This window comes from Phyllostomus discolor, chromosome 3 (assembly GCF_004126475.2).
Source record: "Phyllostomus discolor isolate MPI-MPIP mPhyDis1 chromosome 3, mPhyDis1.pri.v3, whole genome shotgun sequence".
Taxonomy (NCBI): Eukaryota; Metazoa; Chordata; class Mammalia; order Chiroptera; family Phyllostomidae; genus Phyllostomus; species Phyllostomus discolor.
In genome coordinates this window covers 116,614,680-116,642,505 of record NC_040905.2, presented here as the reverse complement: position 1 = coordinate 116,642,505, position 27,826 = coordinate 116,614,680, and the positions used below count along the sequence as shown (strand labels likewise).

At 48.7% G+C, this 27,826-nt stretch overlaps 1 protein-coding gene across 1 annotated transcript in view; it reads right to left on the bottom strand.

Moving 5' to 3' along the window:
* The window catches only part of IL21R (interleukin 21 receptor), a 37,731-nt gene extending 10,850 nt beyond the window's left edge, over positions 1-26,881 (bottom strand). Inside the window, exons 1-3 of the mRNA XM_028524235.2 lie at positions 26,336-26,881; positions 3,214-3,277; positions 428-530 (exon numbers count right to left, since the gene is read on the bottom strand). Coding sequence (XP_028380036.1) covers positions 428-530; positions 3,214-3,262 — 152 coding nt within the window. The 5' untranslated portion in view covers positions 3,263-3,277; positions 26,336-26,881. The remainder of the gene's footprint in view (positions 1-427; positions 531-3,213; positions 3,278-26,335) is intronic.
* Positions 26,882-27,826: the final 945 nt, after the last annotated feature.

Here is a 27,826-nt window from a genome sequence, read left to right as displayed (position 1 = left end):
CAAGTTGCATAACCTCTCTGAACTTCATTGTCCTCACTTACAAAATGAGAGTCAAAATTGTGAGGACTGGAGACAACCACTGTGTGGTTGGAAACAGAGTGTGGCCCTTGGAGCTGGCCAGAGCTGCCCCTGTCCCTCCAGTTCATGCTCTGGGCAAGCCCCATGAGCCCTGTGCAGTCCTCTGTCAGACAAGCACAGCCACCCCCACCTCACAGTCTTTCTGGGGCTGAAACGAAATGCTGTCGCTGAAGTTGCTGAGTGAGCCCCGGAAAGTGGCAGCTATTATTTTTATTGCCAAACTACCTGCTGGTAGTTTGTCCCATGGTCCCGCCCCAGGACCAGCTCAGCCTTTGGTGTCCCATGGTCCCGCCCCAGGACCATGCTCCCCTGAGTAGCACCCTTAGGGCCAGGGAGGCCCACCACTTACCAGGTGAGGGTGAGCATGCTGGGGTGGAGGGTCCATGTCTCCAGGATGCAGGTGACCGTGTGGAAGTAATCAGTGTAGCAGACGAGGTCTGAGCAGCCACAGGCTGGAGGGTGAGGGGAGAGAGAGGCCTCAGTACGGGTGGGAACGGGGCTGCAGAGCTGCTCCCCCGCCCCTCCAGGGCTGGCAGGCGTCCCAGGGCCAGGGCTACTATGGTGATTCGGGGGCCACGAAGATGTGGGACTGAGGCAAGGAGGGCCTGGTCACCTAAGATTCCTTGTTTGAGCCCTCAGAGTTTCAAGGCTAGCCATGGAGACAAGGCTCTCCTAACAAGAAACAACTAAGCGGGTCCCACCTGGGTTGTCTCCCCAAGGGCCCTGTGTTGAGCCACCAGGTCAGCGTCCCTCCCGGCCAGCCTCCCTCTCAGGCTGGCACCTCCCGGAGCTCCCCCAACGCAGGGCGAACCTGTACACCCTGGAGAGCCCTCCACAAACCAGCGAGAGCCCTGCTGCAGGTGCCGCGGTCCCCAACCAGGAGGGGCCCCCTGCTCTGCAGCAGCTGGTCCACGCAAGAGAGGCCACGGGCCACAGAGGTGCCTCGAGGACAGCTCGGGACTCCGAGAAGGCTTGGGTGCTCTCACCAAGTGTCTGCATCACCCTGCTGCCCACCCCAACGCTCCCACCACCATGGGCTCGAGGGTCGCCCACTCAGGCAGCTTCCCTGGAAGGTTTAATGCTCCCCTGCCTCCGGCAGCTACTGCTTCCCTTCGTGCTAACGTAGAGGCACCACCATAATCTAAATTTGTTCAACATTTGACAAAATAAACTGAATACGTTTCAGTTTTGTAAGATCAAGTGCCAACACTCTTATTTTTTCCACATTATTTACCAAAAATTTGTCCCCCTTTTTAAGTGGATTCATTTTTAGTGGTTTTTTCCTATTTTTCTTGACTAAAGATCCAGGGGGTGGGGGGTGGTCCCTCCCACTCCAGGTCAGAAGCTGGATTCGCAGCCAAGAGCACTGTGGCCGGGAAGTCCCTTGGTCCCCTCCACCCCAGTTTCCAGACCGGATCACTGAGGCTGCGGGTCTGCACTGTACCGTCCCTCTTTCTCTCCGTCTGGGCTGTTGCGGCTCACCCAGGAAGTCAGGTCTGCACCAGTTCCCCCCACACACGGTGGACACTGCGCACACCTGGTGACCCTGTGTTTCCTGGATGCGGTCTCAGGGTCCCCAACAGCCCTTGGGCAGCTGGGACCACGGGGCCGAGCTGGGGGCAGGAGCCCTGCTGCAGGGGCTTCCCTCCGGGAGGCGCAGGGCCTGTCCGTGGGGCACAGACAGCTCGTTCTGCGTCAAACGTGGGAAATGGAGGCTGATTTCGGCAGGACCTCCACACAGCGCTGCAGCAGTCTCCGTGTGGCCGCCTGCTCCGCGCCCGTATCCTGTGGTTCTCTCGGGGCTCCAGCACTGAGAGAGGGGCTGCCACCAAGGGACAGGGTTTGCCCCAAACTTGGAATGGAAGATTGGGGAGGGACAGCAGCCCCTAAACTAGCATGGAGGTGACATCAGGGACCAGAGGGAGAGAAAACCCATTTTCCTGGTTAGTGCCCCCACTCTGGGCTAAGATCCCCAGCACCGTCCCTCGTCCGGGGTCATCACAGCGTGGCCACGTGACTCACAAGGGCCCCCTGTCACTGTGTAAACTGGGGACACGGCCCCTTGGAGTGTGTGGAAGTGTGCCTGGGACATCGTGCCTCCGCAGCCCACGCCCAGTACAGCAGCCAAGGCAGGTGGTGGACGCCACAGGAGTCGGGCGGATTTGTGCACGGGTCCCAGATCCTCGGTGCCCAGCTGCAAGGCCGAGGGCCTTTCCCTAATCCTCTCTGCGCCTGTTTTCACAGCTGAGAACGGGCGTCACTGCAGCGCGGGCCTCAGGGGGCTGCCGGGAAAGGACAGGACGGAGGATGCCCAGCACCGGCGCGCAGCAGGGTCTCCGGGCGGCGCTCACGGGGCGTGGGGCTGAGGCGGGCGCCCCGCGGGCCTGCTGGAGTCCGTCGGGCCGGAGTGCTGGCACTCAGACAGGCAAACAGAGGAGCCCAGACTCCGTTCCCTGCAGAAGCTGTTCGAGGCTCTGGGCCTTTTAGTTAAAGCCGGAGAGAAATGCCAATGGTCAGCAGAGCGGCTGCGCCGGGCCCTCCCGCCCCGGTCCGGCCCCACTCTCACCTGTGTGCGGTACCCCACCTACTCCGGGACGGTGTCCCGGGTCCCTCAGCCCCCGTGTCTAACTCCCAGCCCTGTCCAGCTTGGTCTCTGACATCCGCCCGCCTGCAACATCTCCTGGTCCTCCAGAACCACCTTCCAAGCTCGGGCTACTTCGGTCTCCACCTCCACTCTCCCCCACTGGGGAACATCAGTGCCTGCCGAGGGTGCAGCGACGGTGGAGAAGATGCCCTAGGAGACACCGGGGCGGGACCAAAGGCAGAATTCCTCACTCTGCGGGCTGGGCCAGCCAAGGCGGAGAGCCGTGGGAACGAAGGACGCAGCCTCTCACCGCCCGGCGAGACATGGAGACCCGAGCTGCGGGCTGGGCTGCCCCAGACCTGCCTGAACGACTTCTGGCTAGTGAAGCTCTCTGGCTGGACGGATTCTGGTTCGTGGAGAGCCAGCTGCTCCCCCTGAGTCAGCCTCGAGTGGACACAGGCCGCAGTCTGACCCCGGGGCCTCCTCCAGCCGAGATGCAGAGCATGCGGCCAGCCCGGCCCTCCCGTGCACATGGTGGGCCAGCTACTCACCGCCGTGGAGCATCAGCAGGAGCAGAGGGGCGGCCCAGCCACGTGGCATGCTGACTCCCGGGGCCTGGAAGAAACGCACAGCAGAGGGTGGGCCTGGGCCTGGGATCGAGGGACCTGAACAGCTCTCCCCTGGTCCCCGCCCCTCCCCGGGAGGACTTGCCTCCAATTCCTGGACTTCTCTCAGAAAAATAAGACTTTGAGGAGCCCAAGGACACCCCCAAGAATTCCTGCCCCTTAAAATGGCTGACTCTCCCCACGGACCCCTCCCCACTTCTCCCTACGTGGGCACAGAATGACGGGCGGATTCAAAAAGGAAAGGGCTCGCTGCTGCCCCCCACACACCCAGTCTATGCTGTGTGTGGAGTTAAATGCGGCATCTATGCAACTAAGAGAGAAAGAGGGTGGGCAAGGGCGGGAGAGAGGCCACACCGGCCCGGAAAGTGGTATTGAATGAGCCACGATGTCAGGTCCTCCCTCCCACGAAACACCCATGTTGCCATTGGCCCTACAAATTGTCTCCTTTCTAAACAACAAATCCAAGACTCGCCCACAGAAAAGACCCTTACCAAACACCCAGGATAAGGTAAGTCCAATAATGAGCCTGTCACTCAGTCCCGAGCCCAGGCCGGCCCCCGAGGAAGCACAGACAGAGGTGGCCTGGACCGGACACGATGGAGGGCAGGCCTTTCTGGAGATGGAGCAAGCCCATCCGGCAAGACTGGGCTTTGGTGCCCTGGGTGGAGGAACGGCCCAGGCTGGCAATGCCAGTCTCCCACTGGTACTTTGCCCATCGCACCCTCAGTTCTGTGTCTGCTTGGGGAGGTGCCAACCAGAGGCCAGTGAGTCCGCCTGCCAGGCCCAGGACCCCTCCCAGACCTCCCCCACAGACAGGGGGATAGCTGGAACAGGGGCCGAGGGGGACGGCCCACACGGTGACCCAGTCATCCACGTGGCCCCTTCCAGGCACCGTCCCTGAGCCCACACAGGGAGGGCCCCACCATCCAAGTTCCCCCAGACCCTACTCTGGCCCCATCAAGAGCGTTCTCTGAGCTCCGGCCAAGTCACCAAGTGGGCAGTGGTGAAGCGCACAGAGAAGTTCAGATTACCAGCTGTGTGGCTCCGGGCCAGTCGCTCCCCGCTCTGAGGTTTGCAGGAAACAGTAAAGCACATGTCCAGGATTCTTGGGAGAATCCAAGGAAGTGATTTGTAGGAAGTCTTGAGCAGGGCCCCTGACACATACACACTGAGTAATGTAGAGCTTAGAGCATCAGAAACTAAAGAATTCCAGAATGATCTAGACAAAATGTCCCCAAATTTCTCACTTTCAAATGTGGGCCGTATTTGTGGATCGAGTGTACTGTTATTTATTTAACATGTTTTCTATAAATGAAGTCACTTAAAAATTAACTCCAACCTCATCCTAAACAGTACTCTCCATATTGTGCATTTTTTTCCAACCTGTTAAAAAACGAATAACATTGTTACTAAAACGAGCCGATGTTGGGGCAAACCCCATTTAGAGCTGCTTTAGAGAACCCTGATCTGCACCAAGCCCCACGTCACAGGGGTCCTGTGGCCACACTGAGGACTCGACCGCCCATTGCGGGAGGTGGGGTTGGGTCTGCCCCTCACTGCCTCGTCCACCCCGAGGCCCCAGCCCCAGCACAAGGCCTGGCACAGCTCCGTCCAGTTCACTCTCCAGCGGCTCCACTGCAGCCAAGTCCAGATTCACGTCTCCTCCCCCCACATTCCTCAGTTCTGCACAAGTGACACACAGGCCCGGGGGATGGAGGGAGGGCATCTGCTGCTTCTGTCTGCCTGGAGTCTCTTCCCCTCACATGAGGAGCTCCTCCGGCCAGCAAAGCAACCCCCCTTCCTGGCCACAGTGAGTGGGTCAGGAATGGGCACCGACCCAAGCAAGGCCAAGAAGTCCTGGGAATTTTTTCTAGAACTCTAATTAAAAGGAATTTTGGCGGTCCCTACTGGAAGCTGGTACCCATCTCTGTCACCTCTTACAGAAAAGCTGCCTGAAAATGATGCCAGTACTGAGAGATATAGAACTGGAGTCCCTATGGCATCATTTGAGGACCTGGATCCAGCTGCACCTGAAGTCCACACCTGGCCTTTTCATTTACACAAGCCAAACAACATGTATTTTGCTCAACCATGTTGACTTATGCTTCTGTTGCTTGCCACAAAAGCAACCTGATACAGTGGAATAGAGCTAAGGGCCCAGAAGGAAGCAGAGGCTCTTGGAGCTTCTTTGGTCCTTCCGCTCTCTGAGCTCAGTTACCATCTGTAACATGGGGACGGGCACTAATGCCCACCGCACCTGGCGGTGAAGAAGAGGCAGAGGGAGAGCGGCGGTGGCAGCGCTCTGCAGACTGTGAGTTACATACAGGGTGCTGGGTTCTTGCTGTGACTGGTCTGCTGCTCCAAGTTACTCACTCTCCTCGAGCACCCCGCACCCCACACCCCACTCCCTATCACGCCTCTCTGCCTCTGCATGATGCAAATCCTCGTGTGGCGTCTTCTCCTTGAACGCCTGTCCCCTCCCGTCACTCTCACTCGGCACCAGGGCCCGCATGCCCCACCCCTGCACCCTCGAGGCCGCACCGAAGAGTTCTGGGACTCCTACCGCCGACGGCATTCAGGGCCTTCACCCGTGCTCTCATCCACTGGCTGTTTATCTTTATTTTACCTCACACTTTTTGCTCCGATAAACATGTCTTAATTATTTAAAAGAAGATGTAGTATCACTGCCACTGACAGGTGTATCACTGGTATGAAACAGGGAGGCGGTGTGTACCACAGTAATCGGAACACAGACCTGGGGCCAGCCTGCCTCAGTCCCCATCCCAGCACCGCCACACGCAGGCTGTGTGACCGAAGGAAGTCCCCTGTCCCCGCCTCAAGGCCCTCATCTGTGAAATGGAAGTGATGATAGCAGTACTTACATCGTAAGGTCCTTGGGAGAATTAAATTGGTCAACATTTGTAAAACATTTGAAACAGAGCCTGATATAGTAGGTGTTATATACGTATTTCTTAAACAAAACAGTCAACTTGCCATAAAGCCATATACAGTGAAATGCAAAAACTAAACACAAGAAAAACAAAAGACAGTAACTACATTTTAAGAAAATAGTACCCCCTGCTAAGACTCTCAGGGCTTGGGATCTTGTTTGCCTTTGTTTAAAAAGGACCAAAGGGTGTCGGAGAGGAGTTTAAGACACACTAGCACCACTCTGAGATTCTCATCACTCCACCATCAGAGGATCCGAAGCAGGCAGAAAAGGGGTCCCGGGACATTTGACACCATCTAACCCTTTCACCGGGGCCCAGGGTTATTTGACACCATCTAAAATAAGCCACTCCTGCTGGGCAATGCCGCAGGTGTCGCCTCGCGCTCCCACACACCTGAAAGGGAACCTCTCCCCACCCCTGCCCTGAATCCACTCCCTCGCGGGTCTTCCCATCAGGCTGACTCCCGAGGGCAACAGCAGCTTCCTTCCCAGATGCACACCAGACCACCACGTGTGCTTCCTGAGTGAAGGTCCGAGGCTTCCGGCCTTAGGAGCCCTGCAGCAGCGGCCTAGCCTCTGCAGTCTCCTACAGCGGAGTGAAGGGCGCCTGGCTGGGCATCTGCCAGGTCCTATCTGGGTGTCCCGGGGCAAGTCCCCGACCCTTCTGATGCCGTCTTCTCCTCTATAAGGTGGAGGGCACTACCCTTTGCCGCAGGTCTGCCGTAAGCACTAAATGTGTCCTTGCTGGCGGAGCACTCCCGCACAGTCCGGAGGGGCGGAGCCCTGCAGAGGGGCGTCTCCGCCAGCCTCCAGTGCTGAGAACTGGTTTCTGGGCTGGTGGTAACTGACTGAAAGCTGGCGGGATTTCAGGGGAGTCGGGGGAAACGGAGAAGCTCGGGGGCAGGAGATCAGGACGAAGCAGCTGCTGTGGAGAACATAAAGTCCCGCGTCCACAGTCAACAGAGGAACGCAGATAGGAAGCACAGCGACACACCGTTTTCATCTCACCAGCTGGCAAAGACTAGAAGTCTGAGGACACCACGTGCGGCCGAGGACATCGCGGAAAGGTACCGCTCACTCACAGTTAGTGGGAATGTAAATTGAAGCAACTGGCCTGAAAAACAGTCCAGCTCCATCTGATTAACGCGAGTCCCTGCCCGCCCCGAGACCCAGCCATTTCACCCCTTCGTGCATTACAAAAGAAACCCTGCCACCTGTGCACCGGAATCCTGTGCAGAAATGTTCATAGCAGCATCGGCTTTAACAACAAAAAACTGGAAACAACCTAAGTACCCATCACAAGAACATGGAAAGATAAATTTTGGTGCAATCATTCAACGTGAAAATGAATCATAGCTTCACACCACAGACATATGACTCTCACAAACAAAATGAAAAATTTTTTTAAAAGTAAGTTAGAAAAGAACACCGTCAAGGTCTCACTTAACACCATGTAAAACTGCCCTAGGGGAACACACTCGTGTCCTGAAAGTAGAGTTTCAAGAGGATGCCAAACATCACACCGCAAATGGCGTAGACCAGGAGGGCGTGGGAGGAGGGGTCTCAGCAGCTTGGTGAAACCGGCGCGGGCTCCACGGACGCCCATCGCAGGGGCAGAAGTGGGTTTACGTTGTGAGTGCGTGAAACACAGAGACGCGCTTATTCCTGTGTTACTATTTATTAGTGATTGTATCATTTTCCATGCGAACAACTGTAAACTGACTTTTGTCACACGTTGTATGTCATTCTTTATATCTTTTTGTATGATCGCACTACTTCACCACATTTTATGTTTATTTATTTATTTATTTATTTATTTTAAAGTCAGAGGCAGAGCTGGCAAGGGAGTACATGGTAAGTTTTTTATCTTTTTTTTATATCCTCACCCAAAGACATGCTCATTGGCCTGAGAGAGAGGGGAAGGGAGGGAGAGAAACACTGATGTGAGAGACACACACCCATCCGTTGCCTCTAGCTCGCGCCCCGACCAGGGATTGAACCAGAAACCCAGGCACGTTCCCTCACCGGGATTCAAACCTGCGACCCTTAGTTCTACGGGACCGTGCTCCAACCAACTGAGCAGCACTGGCCAGGGCTTCATAGCATTTTAGATGTAAGTGAATCTTAAATTTGTAAACTACAACGTGTAGGGGACTTCCACTTCCGGCTGTCATGGAGTAGCTGGCATCAGACTAACCCCCGACTGAGAACAACTGCCGAGCAGGACAGATGAGAGAGATCCAGGCTGACAGGACTTGAGAGGCTCGAGTTTCAGAGTGAAGGAGGATGCACTAAAGTTCAGCACACAATTTTCTCTCAATAATTTGCTAACATTACAAATGAGTTGCATACCAAGAAATCTAGCAGAGAGTATCTGATAATAAGCTAAAAAGCTAAGAGATTTTGGCAGTTTCACAATGCTAAGGGAGGAATTGAAGTTCAAAGCCTGGCAGGAAAGATGGGCCCTGGCAAACACCCAGTTATCCATGGAGGGCTGTGCCTTACGAGTAACAAAAAGTCAGCAGTAGTTCAGTCCTGATGATACCAGGTGACCTGCCTATGTGCTGTGTGTCTTCTACCAGAAAATTAAAACCTGTCTGGAAAAAGTTAGCTTTATCCAAAGCCTCTATATTTTTCATATGCAATGTACGGCATTCACTTAAATTGACAAGGAAAACCAAAAACAAATATTGAATGCCCAAAAACAAAGAGAAAAAGAGGCAATGGACATAGACACATAGGTGATTCAGAAAATGATGCTCAGATATGATTTTAAAATAACTATGAGTAACATGTTCAAGAATTCCACCAGAAATATGAAATCTATTTAAAAGCAGAAACCCTAGAAATGAAAAATGCAATAACTAAAATGTATAAAAACTGAATTAATGGATTTAGCAACAGATTAGAAACATGGGAAGAAAGGATTGGTAAACTCAGAAACTGATCAATAGAAAATACTGAGAGTAAAGCATGCAGAAAAAAATTTAAAAATACAGAAAAGAGACATATCAGATGTTATGCAAAGGTCTGAAATACACATGTTTGGAGTTGAAGGAGAACTACTCAGAAGCAATAATAGAGATGATTATTGCATTAAGTATTTTCCAAAACTAGGAAAAAACATTGTCACAGATTTAAGAAGTTCTACAAAACCCCAAAAGGAAAAATACAAAGAAAACCACATCTAAACACGTCATAGGGAAACTTTAAAAAAAAATTAAAAGTAGCCCTGGCTGGTGTAGCTCAGTGGATTGAGTCCCAGCCTGTGAACCAGAGTCACCAGTTTGATTCCCGGTCAGGCCACATGCCTGGGTTGCAGGCCAGGTCCCCAGTTGGGGCCACATGAGAGGCAACCACACATTGGTGTTTCTCTCCCTCTCTTTCTCCAACCCATCTCCTCTCTAAAAGTAATAAATAAAATCTTTTTAAAAAATTAAAAATAAATATATATGTACTTAAAAGTCAACTTAAATTTTATATCCAGCAAAAATCACCTTAAAAAAAAGAAGTTAAGCTCAATATGATAAAGGAACCAACTACAACCCCACAGTTAACATCATACTTAATGGCGAAAACCTGAAAGCTTTCCCTCTCAGATGAACAAGACAAGGATGTCCGCTCCCGTGGCGTCTATTAAACATTGTGCTAGAGGTTCTGGCCAAGGCTGTAAGTCAAGGAAAAGAAGTAAATATTGGAAAAGAAGTAAAGTGTTTCTGTTTTCAGATTATATAATTTCGTATACAAAATTCCTAGGGCATTCTCCCCCAAAACAAAATGAAACAAAACAAATAAATGACCAAACACTATAGTTCCTCAGATACGACGCCAGAAGAACAAGCAAACAAAGAAAACATAGACTGAACTATTTCACACTTAAAACTTTCATGCTTCAAAGGGCACTATCAAGAAAATGAAAAGACAATCTATAGAATGAGAGAAAATATTCACAAATCATATATTTTTCTAGGGGCCTAGTGTTCAGAATATAAAAAGAACTCTGATAAATCAAGATCCAAAAGAAAACCCAGTTTTTAAAATGCACAAAAGATTAGAGTAGACGCTTCCCCAAGAAAGCTACACTAATGACCAACCAACATGTGAAAAGATGACCAGTGTCATTAGTCATGAAGAAAATGCAGATGAAGACCTCAGTGTGGTGCCACTTCATACCAACTAGATGGCTGTTATTTAAAGAAAGGGAAGTAAGCAGTGTGGGCAAGGGTGTGGAGAAATGGGAACCCTTATGCACTAATAGGAATGTAAAATGGTACATCTGCTGTGGAAAACAATTTTGCAGTCACTCAGTATAAACTTGTAAAAGTCAATATAGTAAACTGTTAGCACATAACCGAGCAATTTGACCCTAGTATATGGCGAAAAGAGTTGAAAACACTTTCACAGACAACACCTGGTACACAAATGTTCACCGCAGCATTATTCATAACAGCCCCAAACTTGAAGCAACTCACATTTCCATCTCTTGGTGAATGCGCAGACTGAATGTAGGACATCCACACGATGGGATATTATTCAGCCATAAGATGAAAGAAGTAACGACATATCCCGCAACATGAATGAGCTTCAAAAATTTATGCTAAGGTAAATAAACCAGAAACAAAAAACCACATATTACCTGATTCCATTTCTATGAAATGTCCAGAACAGGCAAATCCATAGAGATAGGAAGTAGCTAGTGGTTGCCAGGGACTGCAGCTTTGGCGGGACGAGGAATGAGGAGAGGCCGCTGAGGGGCACAGGGTTTTTCTAGAGAGGTGAAAATGTCGGGCAGGCAGACAGCGGTAATAGTTGCACAATTTTGTGAAAATACTAGAAGCCACTTAATTGTACACTTTAAAAGAGGGGTTTATATATGTAAATGAGATCCTAAAATTTTTAAAATGAAAACAAAATAAACCTATTTTCTGACCAAAAAAAAAAGCTGATAGAATTTGTCACTGGTATACCTGCACCAAAGTGTACACTAAAGTGAGTTATTCAGGTAAAAGAAAAAGAATCCCAAGATGGGAAGAAAGGTACCACAGAAAGGAATAAAAAACAATAGAGAGTATTAATATAAATGAATATTGGTAGCTTAAAACAGTAATAATGATAGTTATCATTATAAATTATGAAGTTTAAACTATATGCAGAATTAAAATGCATGATAATGATACCCCAAAGGTAAGAAAGAGTGAATAAAGTTGTAGGTCACGGCACTGACTGGGAAGTGATAAAGATACTAACATAAGATATACTCCAAAAATATCAACATATATTATTGATTTATTGATTATACTATTACAGTTGTGCCAATTTTTCCCCCATGCTCAGGCACCCCACACCACTTTTCATGTCCATGGGTCATGCCTAGGTTCTTTGGCTGCTCCATTTCTTGTACTGTACTTTACACCCCCATGGCTATTCTGTAACTACCTATCTGTACTTCTCACCTTTTCACCTATTCCCCCATACCCCTCCCATCTGGCAACAATCAAAATGCTCTCTGTATCCATGATTCTCCATAGTCATGTCTTGGTGTGGTCATCTTTGTACATCCATCTTGTCTGGGACTCTCTGTGCTTCCTGGACTTCTATGTCAATTTCCTTCACCAAATCAGGGAAATTTCCTTTCATTATTTTTTCAAATAGATTTCCAATTTCTTGCTCTTTCTCTTCTTGCTCTTTGGCACCTCTATGATGCAAATGTTGGACCACTTGAAGTTGTCCCAGAGGCTGTTTATACTATGCTCATTATTTTGGATTCTTCTTTCTTCTTGTTGTTCTCATTGGTTGTTTTTGGTTTCTCATGTTCCAAATCATTGATTTGATTCTCAGCTTCATCCACTCTACTGTTATTTCCCTGAAAACTGTTCTTTATTTCAATTAGTGTTTCCTTCATTTCTGACTGGATCTTCTTTATGCTGTTGAGGTCCTCACTAAGTTCCTTGAGCATCCTCATAACCATTGTTTTGAACTCTGCATCTGATAGATTGCTTATCTCCATTTTGTTTAGTTCCCGTTCTGGAGTTTTGATCTGTTCTTCCATTTGGGCCATGCTTTCTTGTTTCCTCATTTTGGCAGCCTCCCTGTGTTTGTGTCTATGTATTAGGTAGAGCTGTTATGATTCCCTGTCTTGGTAGTGTGACCCAATGTAGTATGTGTTGTCAGGGTGGGTGGTGATGCAGGCTGTGAAAGAATTCACAAAGAAAAGAAAGTGTAGAGAGTAAAGTTTTTATTCACCCTCCAAGAAAGGAGAGGAGCGTGGTGTGGAGAGTTACACCAACATTATGGGGTGGGGGCTTTGAGCTCCCATTGGATTATAATTGGATCTAAAAAGGGTGGGAGGTTTGCTGTTGTGGGGCCCCTGGTCTGTTAGAGTGTTGTAACAGGAGGCTGCAGTTTATTCCAATGTTATCTTCTGTCTGTGGCTGTAGGGAGCAGTTAGTTACATTCTGTTCTTACTGTCCAGTAATGTCCAGTCCTGGGGACACAAGCTCAGAAGAGAAAATGGCAGTCAGGTTTAACAAGGTCACAGGCCTGTTCAGCAAATGGTGCCATGACAGCAAATGGCGCTGACTTTATCCTTTCAGGTGTCCTGCAGGGTCCAGTGGCACAGAGTCCCCTCTCACCCAGGCTGGGCACTGGTGGTGCGCCCTTTGTGTGGGCCAAGTACTCCCCCCTTTTGCAGTTGAAACTTGATTGCCGCTGGAAGGTCAATGGGAGGGATTTACCCAGGCTAGTCTGCAAGGACTGGCTGTGACCACTGACCACCAACCTCTGCCTTCCGTGGATGATCAGCTGTGCGGGGGCAGGGTGGTGGTGTTCCAGCATGGTCTGTGTCTGTCCACTGGGTATGCTGGCCTTGGGTTTTCCTGGGTGGTGCAGACCAAGGTCTCACCTATGCTTTGCCTGGGGTCACTCTGTTTCAGCTTAGAGCAATCTGAGATGGCTGCTACTTGTGCTGGGCTTGGAGATTCCCAGGTGAAGCCAAGCTGTGAATCTAGGCTGGTTGCTGTTAGTGCCTGGCCTGGAGTCACTTAGCAAGAAGTACACAGGCTGGTGGCTCACTGAAATTGGCTGTTCCTTGTTTGAGATGATTTAGGAAATTGTGAAACATGATCCAAGGCCAGTCAGTCATGTGGAAAAGCAGCTTGGGTAGGCCGATAAGTTGGGTAGAATGGAGTCTCAGGGGATCTCCAAGGCAGGGCAAACAGTGTTAGCCAGGTTGATAGTCTCAGACATGGCACCATCCTGCCAGCTCTGTGGTTCTGGAGGGGGAGGGTTCAGAAAAGGGACAATGTGCCCTGTATGGTGTGGTTCAGTGGGTAGAGAGAGAAAAGGGACAATGGTTTCTGACCACCTTTCTGTCTGGGAGAAAGCTGTTTCCCAACTCTCATCTTGGTGCTAAACACTTCAGCTCCTCCCCATATGCCACTGGTGCCTCTCAAGCTGCTATCCCAGTGGTGCTGGAGCTCAGAGGGAGTGAGTCTGAGTAAGTCCCTGTGTGTGTTCTTTAAGAGGAACTGCTTGGGACTCTAGAAGTTTCTGCCACTGACTTAATGCCTGCTGGTTTTTGCAGGCAGAAGTTATAGGGACTTAACTTCCTGGCACTAGACCCCTGGGCTGGGAGCCTGGTTTGGGTCTGGGATACCTTGCTCCTGAGATATCACTCCAGAATTTTTATGCATCACACGTGGATGTGGGAACAATGTATTCCATGTCTTCGCCCCTCCTACCAGTCTGGATAAATGTGGTCTCCTTACTTCTGTAGTTGTCGGGCTTCCATTCAACTCAATTTCTGATGTTTCTGAGTGATGGTTGTTCTATATTTTAGTTGTAATTTTGATGTGGTTGTGCAATGAGGCAAGCTGTGTTTGCCTATGCCAGCATCTTGACCAGAAGTGTGTAATTTCTAATATAAGCACTAAAAGAGTTACAAAAGGGAAGTATAACTAACAATAGACAGAAAACATAGAATAATAATTTTTAAAACTTTATTCCTCTGAAACAATGGGACAAAGAAGAAAAAAGGAACAAAGAACAGATGTGGCAAAAGGAAAAAAATAACAAGATAATAGACAATCTCAAACATGTCAGTACTTTTATTAAATATAAACTAAATACTCAAATTAAACACATAAACTTAATACCAAAATTTGACATTATAAGAAAATAAAAGTATAGGTCAATTGCTCAAATAAATGTACATACAAAAATTCTAAGCAAAAAATTAATAAATCAATGGTATATGCAAAGGTAGATAATACACCATTATCACATGAGGTATACTTCAGGAATGCAAGGTTAGTTCAACATCTGAAAGTCAGTACAGTAGTTTCCACTTTTCTATGGTTTTGCTTTCTGTGGTTTTATTTATGCATGGTCAACCAGTCTGAAAATATTACTGTATTTTTCAGACTATAAGACACACTTTTTTACCTTCAAAATTTTTTGCTTCAAAATTTTTCCCTCTATTTTTCTCCTCTAAAATCTAGGTGTGTCTGGGGTCTGCACCATAAGATGCACCTAGGTTTTAGAGGAGGAAAATAGGAAAAAAAAATTTTGGAGCAAAAATGTGGTCAAATGTGTGTCTTATAGTCTGAAAAATACAGTAAGTAAATAATTCTGGAAATAAGTAATTTGTAATTTTAAATTGTGTGTAATTTTGAGTGGTGTGATAAAATCTCACACTGTCCCACTCTGCCCCACCAGGAACACGAATCATTCCTTTGTCCAGTGTATCCATGCTTTATATGCTACATGTGCTAGTCACTTAGGCCTCTCAGAAGTTATCAGATCCACTGTCATGGTGTTGCAGTGCTTGTGTTCAAATCGCCCTCATTTTATTTAATGATGGCCCCAAAGCACAAGAGCCGTGATGTTGGCAATTCAGATATGCCAAAGAGAAGCCATACAGTGCTTCTTCCTTTAAACAAAAAGGTGAGCCCTGACTGGTGAGGCTCAGTGGATTGAGCACTGGCCTGTGAACCAAAGGGCTGCTGGTTCGATTCCCAGTCAGGGCACATGCCTGGGTTGTGGGCCAGGTCCCCAGTAGGGGGCACCTAAAAGGCAACCACACATTGATGTTTCTCTCTCTTTCTTTCTCCTTCCCTTCCTCTCTCTCTAAAAATAAATAAATAAAATATTTAAAAGTAAAAAGTGAAAGTTCTAAACTTACTAAGAAACAGAATCATATGCTGAGGTTGCTAAGATCTACAGTAAGAATAAATCTACTACCCATGATATTATGAAGAAAGAAAAAGAAATTTATGTTAGTTTTACTGTCACACTTGAAACTGCAAAAGTTACAGCCACAGTGCATACGTCATAAGTGCTGAGTTCAGATGGAAAAGGCATTGAATCTGTGGGTGGAAGACATGGACAGAAAATGTGCTCTGATCGAGGACAATATGTTGCACCAGAAAGCATTAAGATTATACGATGACCACTGAACTGAGTAACACCAGACCATTTATAGCAACTAAGGGATGGTTACACAGACTTAAGAATAAGTTTGGCATTTCATCACCTCACATCATCCCAAAAAGAAGGGTGAATACAGTACAATAAGATATTTTGAGAGAGAGCTAGAGATTATATTTACATAACTTTTATTGCATCTTATTGCTATAATTGTTCTATGTTATTATCAGTTATTCTTGAACTCTTACCTTTTCTAATTTGTAAGTTAAACTTTAGCATAAGTATGTATATATACAATAAAAGAGTTTGGTACTGTCTGTGGATTCAGACATCCACTGGGGGTCTTGAAATGTATTCCCTGTGAATACGGGGAGACTACTGTAATCTATTTCACCATGTTAACAGAATAGAGAAGGTTACATGGAAATTTAATAAGTTCAGAAAACACATTTAATACATTATAACACCCATTCATAATTTTTAAAACACTCTCAGAAAACTAGGAATCTTCTTTAATCTGTTAAGGATCACACATGCATACAACATACACAGCTCTCATCATCCCCAGTGGACAAATAATGAACACTACTCTTGAGGAGAGGAAAAAGGCAAGAATGTCTTGTGCTGGAGGTCCTAGTCAGTGCAATAAGGCAAGAAAAAGAAATAAATGTATAAAGACTAGAAAACTATAAAGATTGGAATAATATAAGGATTGAATGTACAGAAAAGTTCAGATACCCAACAGATAAATTATTAAAATTATAATTGTTAAAAAAGATATAAGATACTAAGTCAATATAATAATCTATTGTATATCTAAAAATCAACAAAGTTGATAAAACTTTAGCTAGACTAAGAATAAAGATAGAAGGCTCAAGTAACTAAAATCAGAAAAAAAGAGGAGATATTATAACAAATACTGTAGAAATAAAAAGGATTATAAGAGACTACTATGAGTAATTATACACCAACAAACTTGATTGGGTATAAAGAAAAAGATAAATTCCTAGAAACATGTGATCTACCAAGACTGAATTATGAAGAAATAGAAAGTCAGAACAGACCTATAACTAGTGAGGAGATTGAATCAGTAATAATAATAATAATAATAATAATAAAGTTCCCAACAAATAAAACCCCAGGACCAGATAACTTTACTGGAGAATTCTACCAAATGTTTAAAGAAGAATTAATGCCAATCCTTCTCAAACACTTCCAAAAAATAGAAGAGAAGGGAATATTTCCAAATTCATTTTATGAGGCCATCACTGACCTGACACCAAAGCCAGAGAAAGAAAACTCCAGACCAATGTCCATGATGAATATTGACACAAAAATCCTCAACAAAATACTAGTAAACTACATGCTATAGCATGTGAAAAAGGATTATACACTACAAACAAGTGGGACTGACCTTAGGATACAAGGATGGTTCAACACACAAAAATATACCATACTGACAGAATAAAAGACAAAAATGACATGATTGTTTCAAATGATGCAGAAAAAGCATTTGACAAAATTCAGCATCTTTTCATGATAAAGACATTCAGCAAACTAGGAATAACATAAAATTACCTGAACATAATAAAAGCCACAAATGAAAACCCTTTCTTTACCTCAGTAGTAAAGATATTAAAAAATGAACATTTTTCTTCTAATATAAGAAACAAGGCAATAATGCTTACCCTTGTCTCTTCTATTTAGCATAATACTGGATATCTTAGCCAAAGCAATTAGCCAAGAAAAAGAAATAAAAGGTAGTCAGGTTGGAAAGGAAGAAATGAAATTATCTCTGTTCACAGATGGTGCAATCTTATATACATAAATAACCTTAAAGATTCCACATAATAAACCTGTTAGACTAATAAATAATTCAGCAAAGTGGCATATATAAATCCACACTCAAAAATCAGTTGCATTTCTATGTATTAACAATGAACAAAGCGAAAAGTAAATTAAAAAACAATGCCATTTACAACAGCATCAAAAAATAAAATACTTAGCAGTAAACTTAACCAAGGAGGTGAGACTTGTAAACTATATAAAAAACAGCTGAAAGAAATCAAAGAAGACACAGATAAATGGAAAAGTATTCTATGTTCATGAATTGGAAGACTTAGTATTTTTTAATTGCCCAAAGCAATCTTCATCAAAATCCCAATGGCATTATTTAAAGAAATAGAAAAAAATCCTAAAATTTGTATAGAATCTCAAATGGCCCCAAATAAACAAGGCAATCTTGAGAAAGAAGAATGAAGATGAAGACCTTATACTTCCTGATTTCAAAACATTACCAAGCTACAGTAATCAAAGCAGGTATTGGCATCAAGGGAGACAAAGTAGGTATTGAGACGCCTGGAGCCCAAAAGAGAGCCCAGAAATGAACCCTGTGTGCATGGTCAAACGATCTTTGACAGGGTGCCCAGGCTGCACAATAGGGAGAGGACAGTCTCTAACGAATGGAGGTGGGGAAACCTGGACACCCACATGCAAAAGAATGAAGATGAACTCTTATCTTACATCATATACAAAATTAACTCAAAATGAATTAAAAACCTAAACGTAAGACCTGAAAGTATAAAATTCCTAGAAAAAAAACATATGGAAAACCTTCTTGACATTGGGATTAGCAGTTATTTCTTGCCTATGACACCTAAATCACAAGCAATAAAGCAAACATAGATAATTAGGACAACCTCAAACTCAAAAATTTACGTGCAGCAGAGCACACAGTTGACAGAATGACAGTGTGACCTACAGTATGACAGAAAATATTTGCAAACCCTATTTTGAATATATTCAGAGTTTATAAAGAATGCCTAATACTCAGTAGTAACAAAATAAAAAAAGCCCAATTGAAAAAATGGGCAAGGACTTGAATAGATATTTCTCCAAAGAAGATAAACAAATGGCTAGCACGTGTATTGAAAGGTGCTCAACATCATTAATCATAAGGGGAATGCAAATCAAAACCAAAATGAATTAATACTTCACACCAGTTAAGATGCCTACTATGTTGGTGAGGATGTAAAATTGTAAAATGTTGCAAATGCTATAGAAAACAGTATGGGGTTTCTTTAAGAAAATTAAAAATAGGACTACCATGTAAGCCAGCAATCTCATTTCTGGGTATGTATCTAAAACAATTGAAAACAAGATCTCAGAGATATTTTCATACCCATGTTCATTTCAATATTATTCACAACGGTCAAGATGTGGAAGCAATCTAAGATAATCAACCAATGAATTGATAAAGAAAATGTTGTATACACACAATGGAAAATTAGCCTTAAAAAAAGAAGAAAATTCTGCCAGATGCAATAACATGAATGATTTCCGAAGACATTATGCTAATTGAAACAAGCCAATGATGAAAGACAAGTACTGCAAGATTCCACTTATGAGCTGTATCTAAAGTAAGGAAACTCACTGAAATAGAAAGTAGAATGGGGCTGTCAGAGGCTGCAGTGAATGAAGTGGTGTGTGGGCACACCATGCTGTCGCCACTATGCAAATGCCGGGTATATGCAAACACTATCCCATTTTATGTAAGGGATCTGAGCATCCCTGGGTTTTGGTATTCACGAGAGATACTGGAAACAATCACCTGTGGCTGTTGAGGGATGGCTGACTATATTTTTAAAAATGTCAATTTTCTCCAAACTGAACTAAAGGTTCATTGTAAACCCAAGGTTCAAAAAATCCCCAGCAATATTTTCTTCTGGTGAAAATTGACAAGCTACTTGTACAATTTACATAGAAATGCAAGAAGCAGAGGACATTCTAGATAACTTGAAGGAAAATACGGCATTGTTGTGAGGAGAAACAAACGAGCCAATGGGAAAGAACAGTCCAGAGACAGACTCACACGGACGGCACTGAACTTCCAACAAAGGCCCCGCTGCCCAGCCGTGGGCAGCGCACAGCCTTAAAAAGCAATGGCAGGTTAATTGGATATTCACATGGAAACAATAAACCTTGACGTTCTACTTCTCATCGTACATAAAAATAAATTACAGATAGATTGTAGACCTATACGAAAGGTGGAACAATAAAGCATCTAGAAGAAGACATAGATATTATTTTCATGACCTTAGGACAAGCAACTCTTCTTAAACAGCACATACAATGCTCTAGACATAAAAAAAGACTGATATATCCAATTTCATTAAAATTAAGAATTTTTGTTCAACTGAAAATAATGAAAAAAAAGAAATGGGAGGAGATTGTATCTATACCAATAGCTGTATCTATATTATACCTCTACCTATCTAATACATAATTTTATTATATAATTATTATATACACATATGCATATAAAGTTATCTGTACTAAGATATATAGAGAACTCCTACAAAACAATAATAAATAACACAAAAGTCAATTTTCCAAAAATAGACAAAAAGGTCCTGGCTGGTGTGGCTCAGTGGATTGAGTGCCAGCCTGCGAACCAAAGGGTTGCTGGTTCAATTCCCAGTCAGGGCACATGCCTGGGTTGCAGGCCAGGTCCCCAGTGGGGGGCACGTGAAAGGCAACCATGCATCGATGTTTCTCTCCCTTTCTTTCTTTCTCCCTTCTTTTCTCTATAAAAATAAATAAATAAAATCTTTTAAAAATCAACAAATGAATGCACAAATAAGTGGAATTGATGTTTTTCTCTCTCTCCCCAACCCCTCTCTGTAAAATGAATAAATAAAAACTAAAAAAATAAACAAAAAGTTTAACAGGCACTTTATAAAAAAGGACATCCAAATGGCCAAGAAGCATATTTAAAGGTGTTCAAAATCATTATTCATCAGGGAAATGTAAATTTACACCCCAATGTGATACAATTGCACATCAATCAACCCAGAATGGCTAAAATGAAAGAGAGAGACTGTTCCTAGCATTTGGAAGGACCTGGAGTAACCAGAACTCTCAATCTTGACACAGTTGTCTGGTGGAAGTGTGAACTGGTACAGCCACTCCGGAACACTGCGGCTGACCAGAACGCCCGCCAATTCCACTCCCGGATGGCGCACCGGAGGGAAGTGTGTGTGTGTGTGTGTGTGTGTGTGTGTGTGCGCGCACAAGCAGGCGTGTGCCAGGCTGTCTGCAGCAGCATGTTTACAACTCCCCCAAACTGGAAAGAACACAAATTCTTGGTTTCTCTGTGTCTTCGTTCCCTCACCGATGATTCGGGAATGGGATCCACTTAGTTCCTCAAGCCAGTCCCCATCTCCAGGGTGATTCAGGTGGGGACTGGGGGTTGAAAGTGAAAGGTGAGGAGTGTGGTGAAGTACAAGGACCCGTTTCCCATAGGGACCAAGAAGAGATGGGTGGGTGAAGAGGGACTCCCCAGTGGGTCACCAGAAGGAGAAGTATCGAGACGGAGGGACTTCCCGAAAGGGAACACAGAAGAAAGGGCTCCTGGTTTATCCCTGATCTTCAAGGACTCCTGGCCACCTTCCCTCCTACCGGCCTCCTCCCCGACCCGCTTTCAGCCGTGGCCCCATCCCACTCCAGCTATGGCTTTCTGCAGCTCCTATTTGCCCTTCAGTGCAGACCCCTAATTCCTCAGCCCAGCATTCAGGGGATTTCAGGGTCTGCCCTCAGCGTTCCTCCCACCCTGCAGTGCTGGCCCTGGACTCCAGGTGTGCCCGCACTGGACCACTGCACCAGCCTCCCTGCTCACCTCACTCTTGCTGCACAGCCACGGGCGCTCTCCACCCACCTTGGCTGACTGTCGGCCTCCTACTCAGTCTTTAAAACCCGGTTCAAATGTCATCTCCTTCGTAAGCCTTTGACCTCCCCTAGAAGTATGAGTCACTCCTTCCTCTGGGGTCTGTCCCTCCACCAGAATATACCACTCGTGCATGGTGTTGTTAGGACATTCTGAGCCATGCCCCAGCCAGGGACCGTGTGTTTCTCGGCTACTTGCTGAATCCCCAGTGGCTGACCAGTGCATGACACATAGGTGCTGCAAACCCTTGTTACATGAGTGACTAAATGAAAGGGTATGCTTTCTATCCTAACCGATCTTGAAGCTTGACCTCAATGGTAAATCCTCTGTAGACTATACTTCAAAGTTAAATCTTACTGTTTTTGACTCCTCTTTCTCAAATTCCGTGCAATGAGGACCTTTATGTACTTGGTGAGAACAAAAGCACCAAGGCTCCAAATTTCCCCCCACCTCAGGGTCTTTGCACGTGCCACCCCCGCCCTAGAGCACTTCCCTGGGCCTCGTGGCTTTGTCCTCCTCAGAATCCCACTGCAGCCTCGCCTCCTCAGAGAAGCAGTCTGCTCTGCTGGAGACGGACCTGTCCCGAGCTGCAGTTCCCCGTGCCACACCCCTTTGTCCGTGTCCTTCCTCGCCGTTGCAAAGCTAGGATCGGTCTAGCACAGATTCTTGTTTCTGTAGTTGTGACCTCCTCTGCCCCGGAGCAAGTGCTCCCAGAGGCTGGGAGCTTTGCCTGCGCTGCTCGCCACCACCCCGTGTGTAGGCTGGGGCCTGCAGCCCAGCAGGCACTAACGAGCAGCTGAAGCAGAATGGGAGTCAGTGCAGGAGGCTGAGAACTGTGGCGTCCAGTCATACAAAGAGTGGCCTGAGGCAACCCCCGAAAGGTCTCGGTTTCCCCACCAGCTTCATCACAGTCCCCAGGAACTTCCCCCCACCCTGGGTAGCACCCTCCGTTCCCAGGGTCTGAGTGACTGTGACTGCTGTCATCAGAGCAGTCACAAGGAACTTTTGGAGGGCCGACGGGTAGCCCAGGGTCCAGCAGCTAGTTCGTACCCAAGGGGAGCTCTCAGTCTGGGGAGGAACCAGCCAGGTGGCCCAGGGTCAGAAAGAAGGCTGCACCGCTGACTCACGGTTGGACGTGGAGCGCATCTCCTCCCTTCTCTGAGCCTCAGTTTCCCTCATCTCTAGAACGGGGCAGTGCCCTGTGCCCCAGCCTGGTGAGGGGGTGTGAGGCAGGCGCTGAGCACACCATAGGTGTATGGGTACTTTTAGTTTCCTTTTACTTTTGTTTTTTGCCAGTGACGAGGGGTGCGTGGTAGGTCTGAGGGCAGGTACGCCGGGACACTGGTGTTAAAGCCTCGTCAGCGGAGCCGAGAGGGAGAGGCAGGGCAGGGCCTGCCTCCCAGTGCGCATGGCCTTGAGCCCCCAACGGAAGCATTCAGTCTCCCTCGCCCCCTCCCAGCCCAGCCGAGAGTCCTTGTCCATGACAAGGTCATGAACAGCCTTTCCCTGCTGGAACTTCTGCCAGCCTGTGTGGCCTCTCCTAGCTGAGAAGCGTTGTCCCGCTCCCAGCAACCTTCCCTGCCTGTGCAGTCCCTGACCACCCTGCAGTCTCCACCATGCTGGGCAACCCCACCCAGACCAGCAGCCCCGCTCAGCTCCTGCAGCCACGTCTCACTCCAGCTCCGTTTTGCCCAGAGCAGGAGGGGCTGGTTATAAGGCAGAAAAATTTTAAATGCTTTAAACCAAAATTGCTTGAGGCCACAAGGGGAGGGTTGGAACAGGTCTGGCAACCTGCCTTTATCCTCTCCTTGCCCAACAGGCCCCCACAAGCCTGCCCTGGCCCTCACCAAACAGCATGAATGGGACTGATTTGCCCTGGAGAAAGTTTGCACGTCCAACCCCAGTCTACATCATCAGGACTTCTGGTGGATGGGGAAACGGAGGCCCAGAGACATCCAGAGTCTTGCCCCTGGTTGCACAGCGAGGAGGGCCCGGGGTCTGAGCAGGGAGCCTCATCGGTGCACTTGCCGAACCTCCTTGGGGACAATTTGCATAACCAGACCCTCCTTGGGGACCGTGGGGACCAGCAGGCTGGGTCCCTGCTGCAGGTGTCCTCTGCCCACACCCCGGGGAAGTGAACATTCTCAGGTTGCTTCAGAATTTCCAAGTTTACTCAGAGCTCTCATTTGAGCTGTCATAAAAAGTCCCTTTGGCTGGGGGCCAGGGTAAGGAGTGGGGGGTGGCACCTGTGAGTCTGGGGTGGAGGTGGGGCTCCTCCGCCTCCGTTCCCCACCCCTCCAGTTTGGAGGGCAGGTCAGGGAGGAGCACGTGAAGAAGGGGCCACTGGGAAGCGCTTGTTCTCCTGCCTCCACAGCTTCCTTCCGCCTGCTTGTAAATGACTGCCTGAGGGGCCCTGGCAAACCCCACCCTTCTCCAGCCTCGGTTTCCCCATCTGTGGAGTAGGGAGTAGAATCGTGATAAAAGCTTTCATATACTGAGGGTTTAGCATATGCCAGGTATCCTAGCTAATAACAAGATGATTATTGCTGATAATACTGAAAGCAAAACACCACAGCTACTGTTTCTTGGGAGCCACTGCCGTGCCCTTCCCTCCTTGCCACAGCTGGCTTCGTCTGTCTGGGCACCGCGGCAGCCCCAGGACCCGGGACCGTCCCTGGTACACAGTAGGTGCGCAATAAAAATGCATTGAACAAGATGTCACAATAAGCCCGAGAAGGCATTCTTATTTCCATGTAACAGAGGAGGAAGCTGAGGTTCGGCGAGGCCAATGGCTTACTCAGGGTCACACAGGTACTTGGTGACGGAGCTGGGACCCACGCCCAGGTCCAGCTTATCCCGAAGCCCCACACCCCAACCTGCGGTGCGCGGGAAAGCCAGGTGCAGAGCCCCCGCCTGACCGTGAAGGCACTGGCTCCCCTCCCTGGCTGTGGAAGGAGGGGTGCTCTTCCTTCTTTTTCTTCTTCTTTTTTAAATCAGGCACCAGGAAGATCGCGATGCTGCAGAGAAGTTGGTGCCCACAGAATCTCTGGTGGCCTGCTTTCCTCTTTCCATCTCCTCTTGAACTGGCCTCCACACCCAGCATGCCTCCACTCACTGCCCACAAGCCTTTAGAGACTCCAACCCCCACCTCCAACCCCCCTCTCTGCTACTCTGGGGAGGTGCCAGCCTGCAGCGCCGCTGAGGGCTCAGCTTGTGCCTTGTTTGCCCCACTGTCCTGGCCCTGCATCTCGGCCACCTCCTAACAAAAGTGCTCCTAGCTTCCTCCACTGAGGGGCTATTAGGCCAGGCGTGGAGTGGGCAGTACCAGGCCTTCTGCTGAGCCTGCCCCAGGGAACAGGCAATCAGGGCCAACGCTCTGGGGTCTGCCCAGCCCCCTTGACCCAGTGCCTGCTCTCAGGAGGTACCTGAGGACTATGTGTCTTACTTTTATGTTGTCCTGTCCAGCAGGTTGTGGCCTTGCTGCCAAACAAACTGGGGGTCCACACCAGCTCTGCATCTTATAGTCACAGGGGGCCTGGGGCAAGGTTTGCCCCAGAGAGCCACAGGTCCATCTGCGAAGTGGGCCAGACGAGGCCGCAGCCTCCCCCGGGCTGGGAGGATTGTGGGAGACCCTCAAGTGCCTGCAGCAGGCTGAGCCAATGCCAGCAGCACCAGACCCTGGGGATGAAGGAGGCAAGGCTGCAGGTTCCCGAGGGCGGCCCGCACCTTCTCCTGCTCTTGGAGAGTGGCCCTTCTCCTCCCTGAGCTCCAGGTTCCTCGTGATGCAAATTCCCTTCCTGGGAAGGGCTCCAGTAGGCAGCTTTCATTTTTTTATAACTTCAAATCTTCACAACCTGTCCCACAAGGATGGAGTCGCTTTTGTTCCCATTTTACAGATGAGAACACGGTGGCTCCATACAGCTAATACAGGCACAGAGACTTGCCCAAGCTTGCCCAGCGAGGAGGCCGCATGGCTGGGTTTTGAACGCACCAGGTTTTCCCCCTCTACCATGTGCTTCTGAAGCCCCTGCACTTCCCCCAGGGGAACGCGGCCCCAGAGCGACCCCAGAGCGGCACCCCCTGCCCCGGGTGACCTGCTCCCGCCGAGCAGCCACTTGCCACTCCTTCCACAAGTCCTAAGTCCCCACTCCAGCTGCTCTCTGTCCCAGCTCCTCCGCCAGGAACGCATCTGCCGCTCCTTCCTTCCTCTCCATTCATTCACAAGTCAGAAACCAAGGCGCCCTTCAAGACTCAGCCGTGGCCTCCCGTCCCCGCGCTCTCCGCTCCTCCTTGTGCTCACACACGGAACCAGTCGCCCCTCACCGTCAGCTGTTCCCCGTGCTTTCATGAGAAAGATGAGGAGACAGCATGTGGAGGGCAGGACCAGCCCTCGAGTCACCTGCTTACCCTGCCACGTAGTGGTTGAGTCACCTTGGGAAAGTCACTCTACCTCTCAGAGCCTCAGTTCTGTATCTGTGAAATGGGCACACCAACTTGTTTTGAAGGGTTACATAAAATACAGGAGGTAGAACACAGAAGCTGGCACAAAGTCGATGCCTGTTACCCACCCCCAAAATGGGTCCCCTAGCAGTGGTCATGCAGTCACACCCACGTCCCCCCTGCCTAGCTAAGCTGCCCAGAACCACGGGGACTGTCGAGTCGTGTTCGATGTGGAGCCAGCTTTCCCTCTCTAGCCCCTGGCCTTTTGGAGGCTGGTTTCACAGACAGCTCTGGGGTCATCTCAGCGATGCCACTGCCTCAGGCCCGCAGGCCTCCAGCACACCCACACAAAGGCCCTCCCGGCTCCCTGAGCAAGACCCGACCCCAACCCTGCCAGCCTCACTCACTGTCTCCAGCCGTGATTAGGGCGCAGGACCTTCTGCGCCTTCCTCCTCAGGCAGGGCCTGGGCCCTCCTGGGTAGAAAAGGCGGCTAGAGCCCGGTTACCTGCTAGTCCAGCTTCTCCCTCAGAAATCCATTCCAGGTGTCTGGGGCAATCCAGTGGGGTCCCAGGGGCGGCAGCTCAGCGTAGGGTGGGGGACAAGGGTCTGAGAGGACAGGCAGGGGTCTGGGATGGGAGCCCACAGCCTGCAGGACGGGCGAACGGCCTGTCACCTGCACAGACGGAAGCTGGGCTCTGGGCAGGCAAGCCACGCAATGGTCAGTCACACCCCAAAGAGGTCACACGTGGAGAGAAGGTAGTCATTGTGCGACAGGGACCGCTCGACCGGCTGTGCCAGGATGGACAGACAGCAGGCACGGGCTGGGCAGGCAGGCAGACAGGAGAAGTCAAGAGAACAGGCAGGAGGCCAGCCAGACAAACACACAGAGACCAACACACAGGCAGGCGGGCAGGCTGTCAGCTACACCCAGGGAGAAGCGGGCAGACATCCGAACCCGAGCCCGCCAGTCCCGCGGCAGAGACACCAGTGGTCTCTCAGAGGCAGTGGCTGCCACCCCTGGCCCAGAGTGTGTGCAGGGTAGAGAGGAAGGAGGAGGAAGAGGAGGATGTGGTGAGAGCTCCCCACCGGCCCCGCCCACAGAGCAGCTGGCTCCTCCCCAGAGAGAGTGAGAAAAAAGTGGAAGGGAGCCCAGCCCCCAGACAGGGCACACTGCTATTCAAAGGTCACCTGCTAGGAAAACATTCCAGGCAACCGGGTGACATCTGCCTCAGGGTCATGACCCTTAAGGCAGGCAGGGCAGCCTGAGGTTACCAGGGTGACTGACATCTGCCTCAAGGTCATGACCTATAAGGCAGGCAGAGCAGGCTTGAACCACCGCTTCTCACAGATGTGGAAACTGAGGCTCAGAGTGGTGGTGCAGCACTGCCATAGCTGGATCGGGCGCCTGCTGGTCCTGAGGGTCCACCTCTCACCTCAGAGACACTAAGGGCCCAGGTCCCGCGATGGGGCGGTGGTGGTGACCCCACCCCCCGCAGCCCCTCTTCCAAAGTTTGCAGCCTCGTCTGCTTCACGTAGGCACGCTGCCTGCCTGGCCCTGTAGAGGCCTGAGTTTGGGACCCCCTCCCAGACTCCTCGGCCATGTTTCCTTTGGATGCAGCCCCCTGCTGTCGTCCTGCAGGGAGCAGGACCCTGTCTCCCCGCCCTTGAGAAGACCATCTCTCCGAGTGCCTCTCTTTGCCTATCTGTTGAATGGGAACACCTAGCCACAGGGCCAGGGGGTGGGGATGGCAGGGGGGTTTGAGGGGCAGCCATTATTAACACAGGTGAACTGAAGAGGAAGATAGAGGAAAGAATTCTAAAGAGAGTTTCGTCCTGCTGACAAGCCGGGGGCCTGTGGGAAGGCAGGCTGTCTCTGGCAGACCCTGGAAGAAGCCAAGGAACAAAGTGCAGCGAACTCACACCCGGCTGCTGAAGAGGGCGAGAGAACGGCCGCTGCTGTTGCGACTGTTGCTCTTTCACCTTTTGTAGGCGGCTA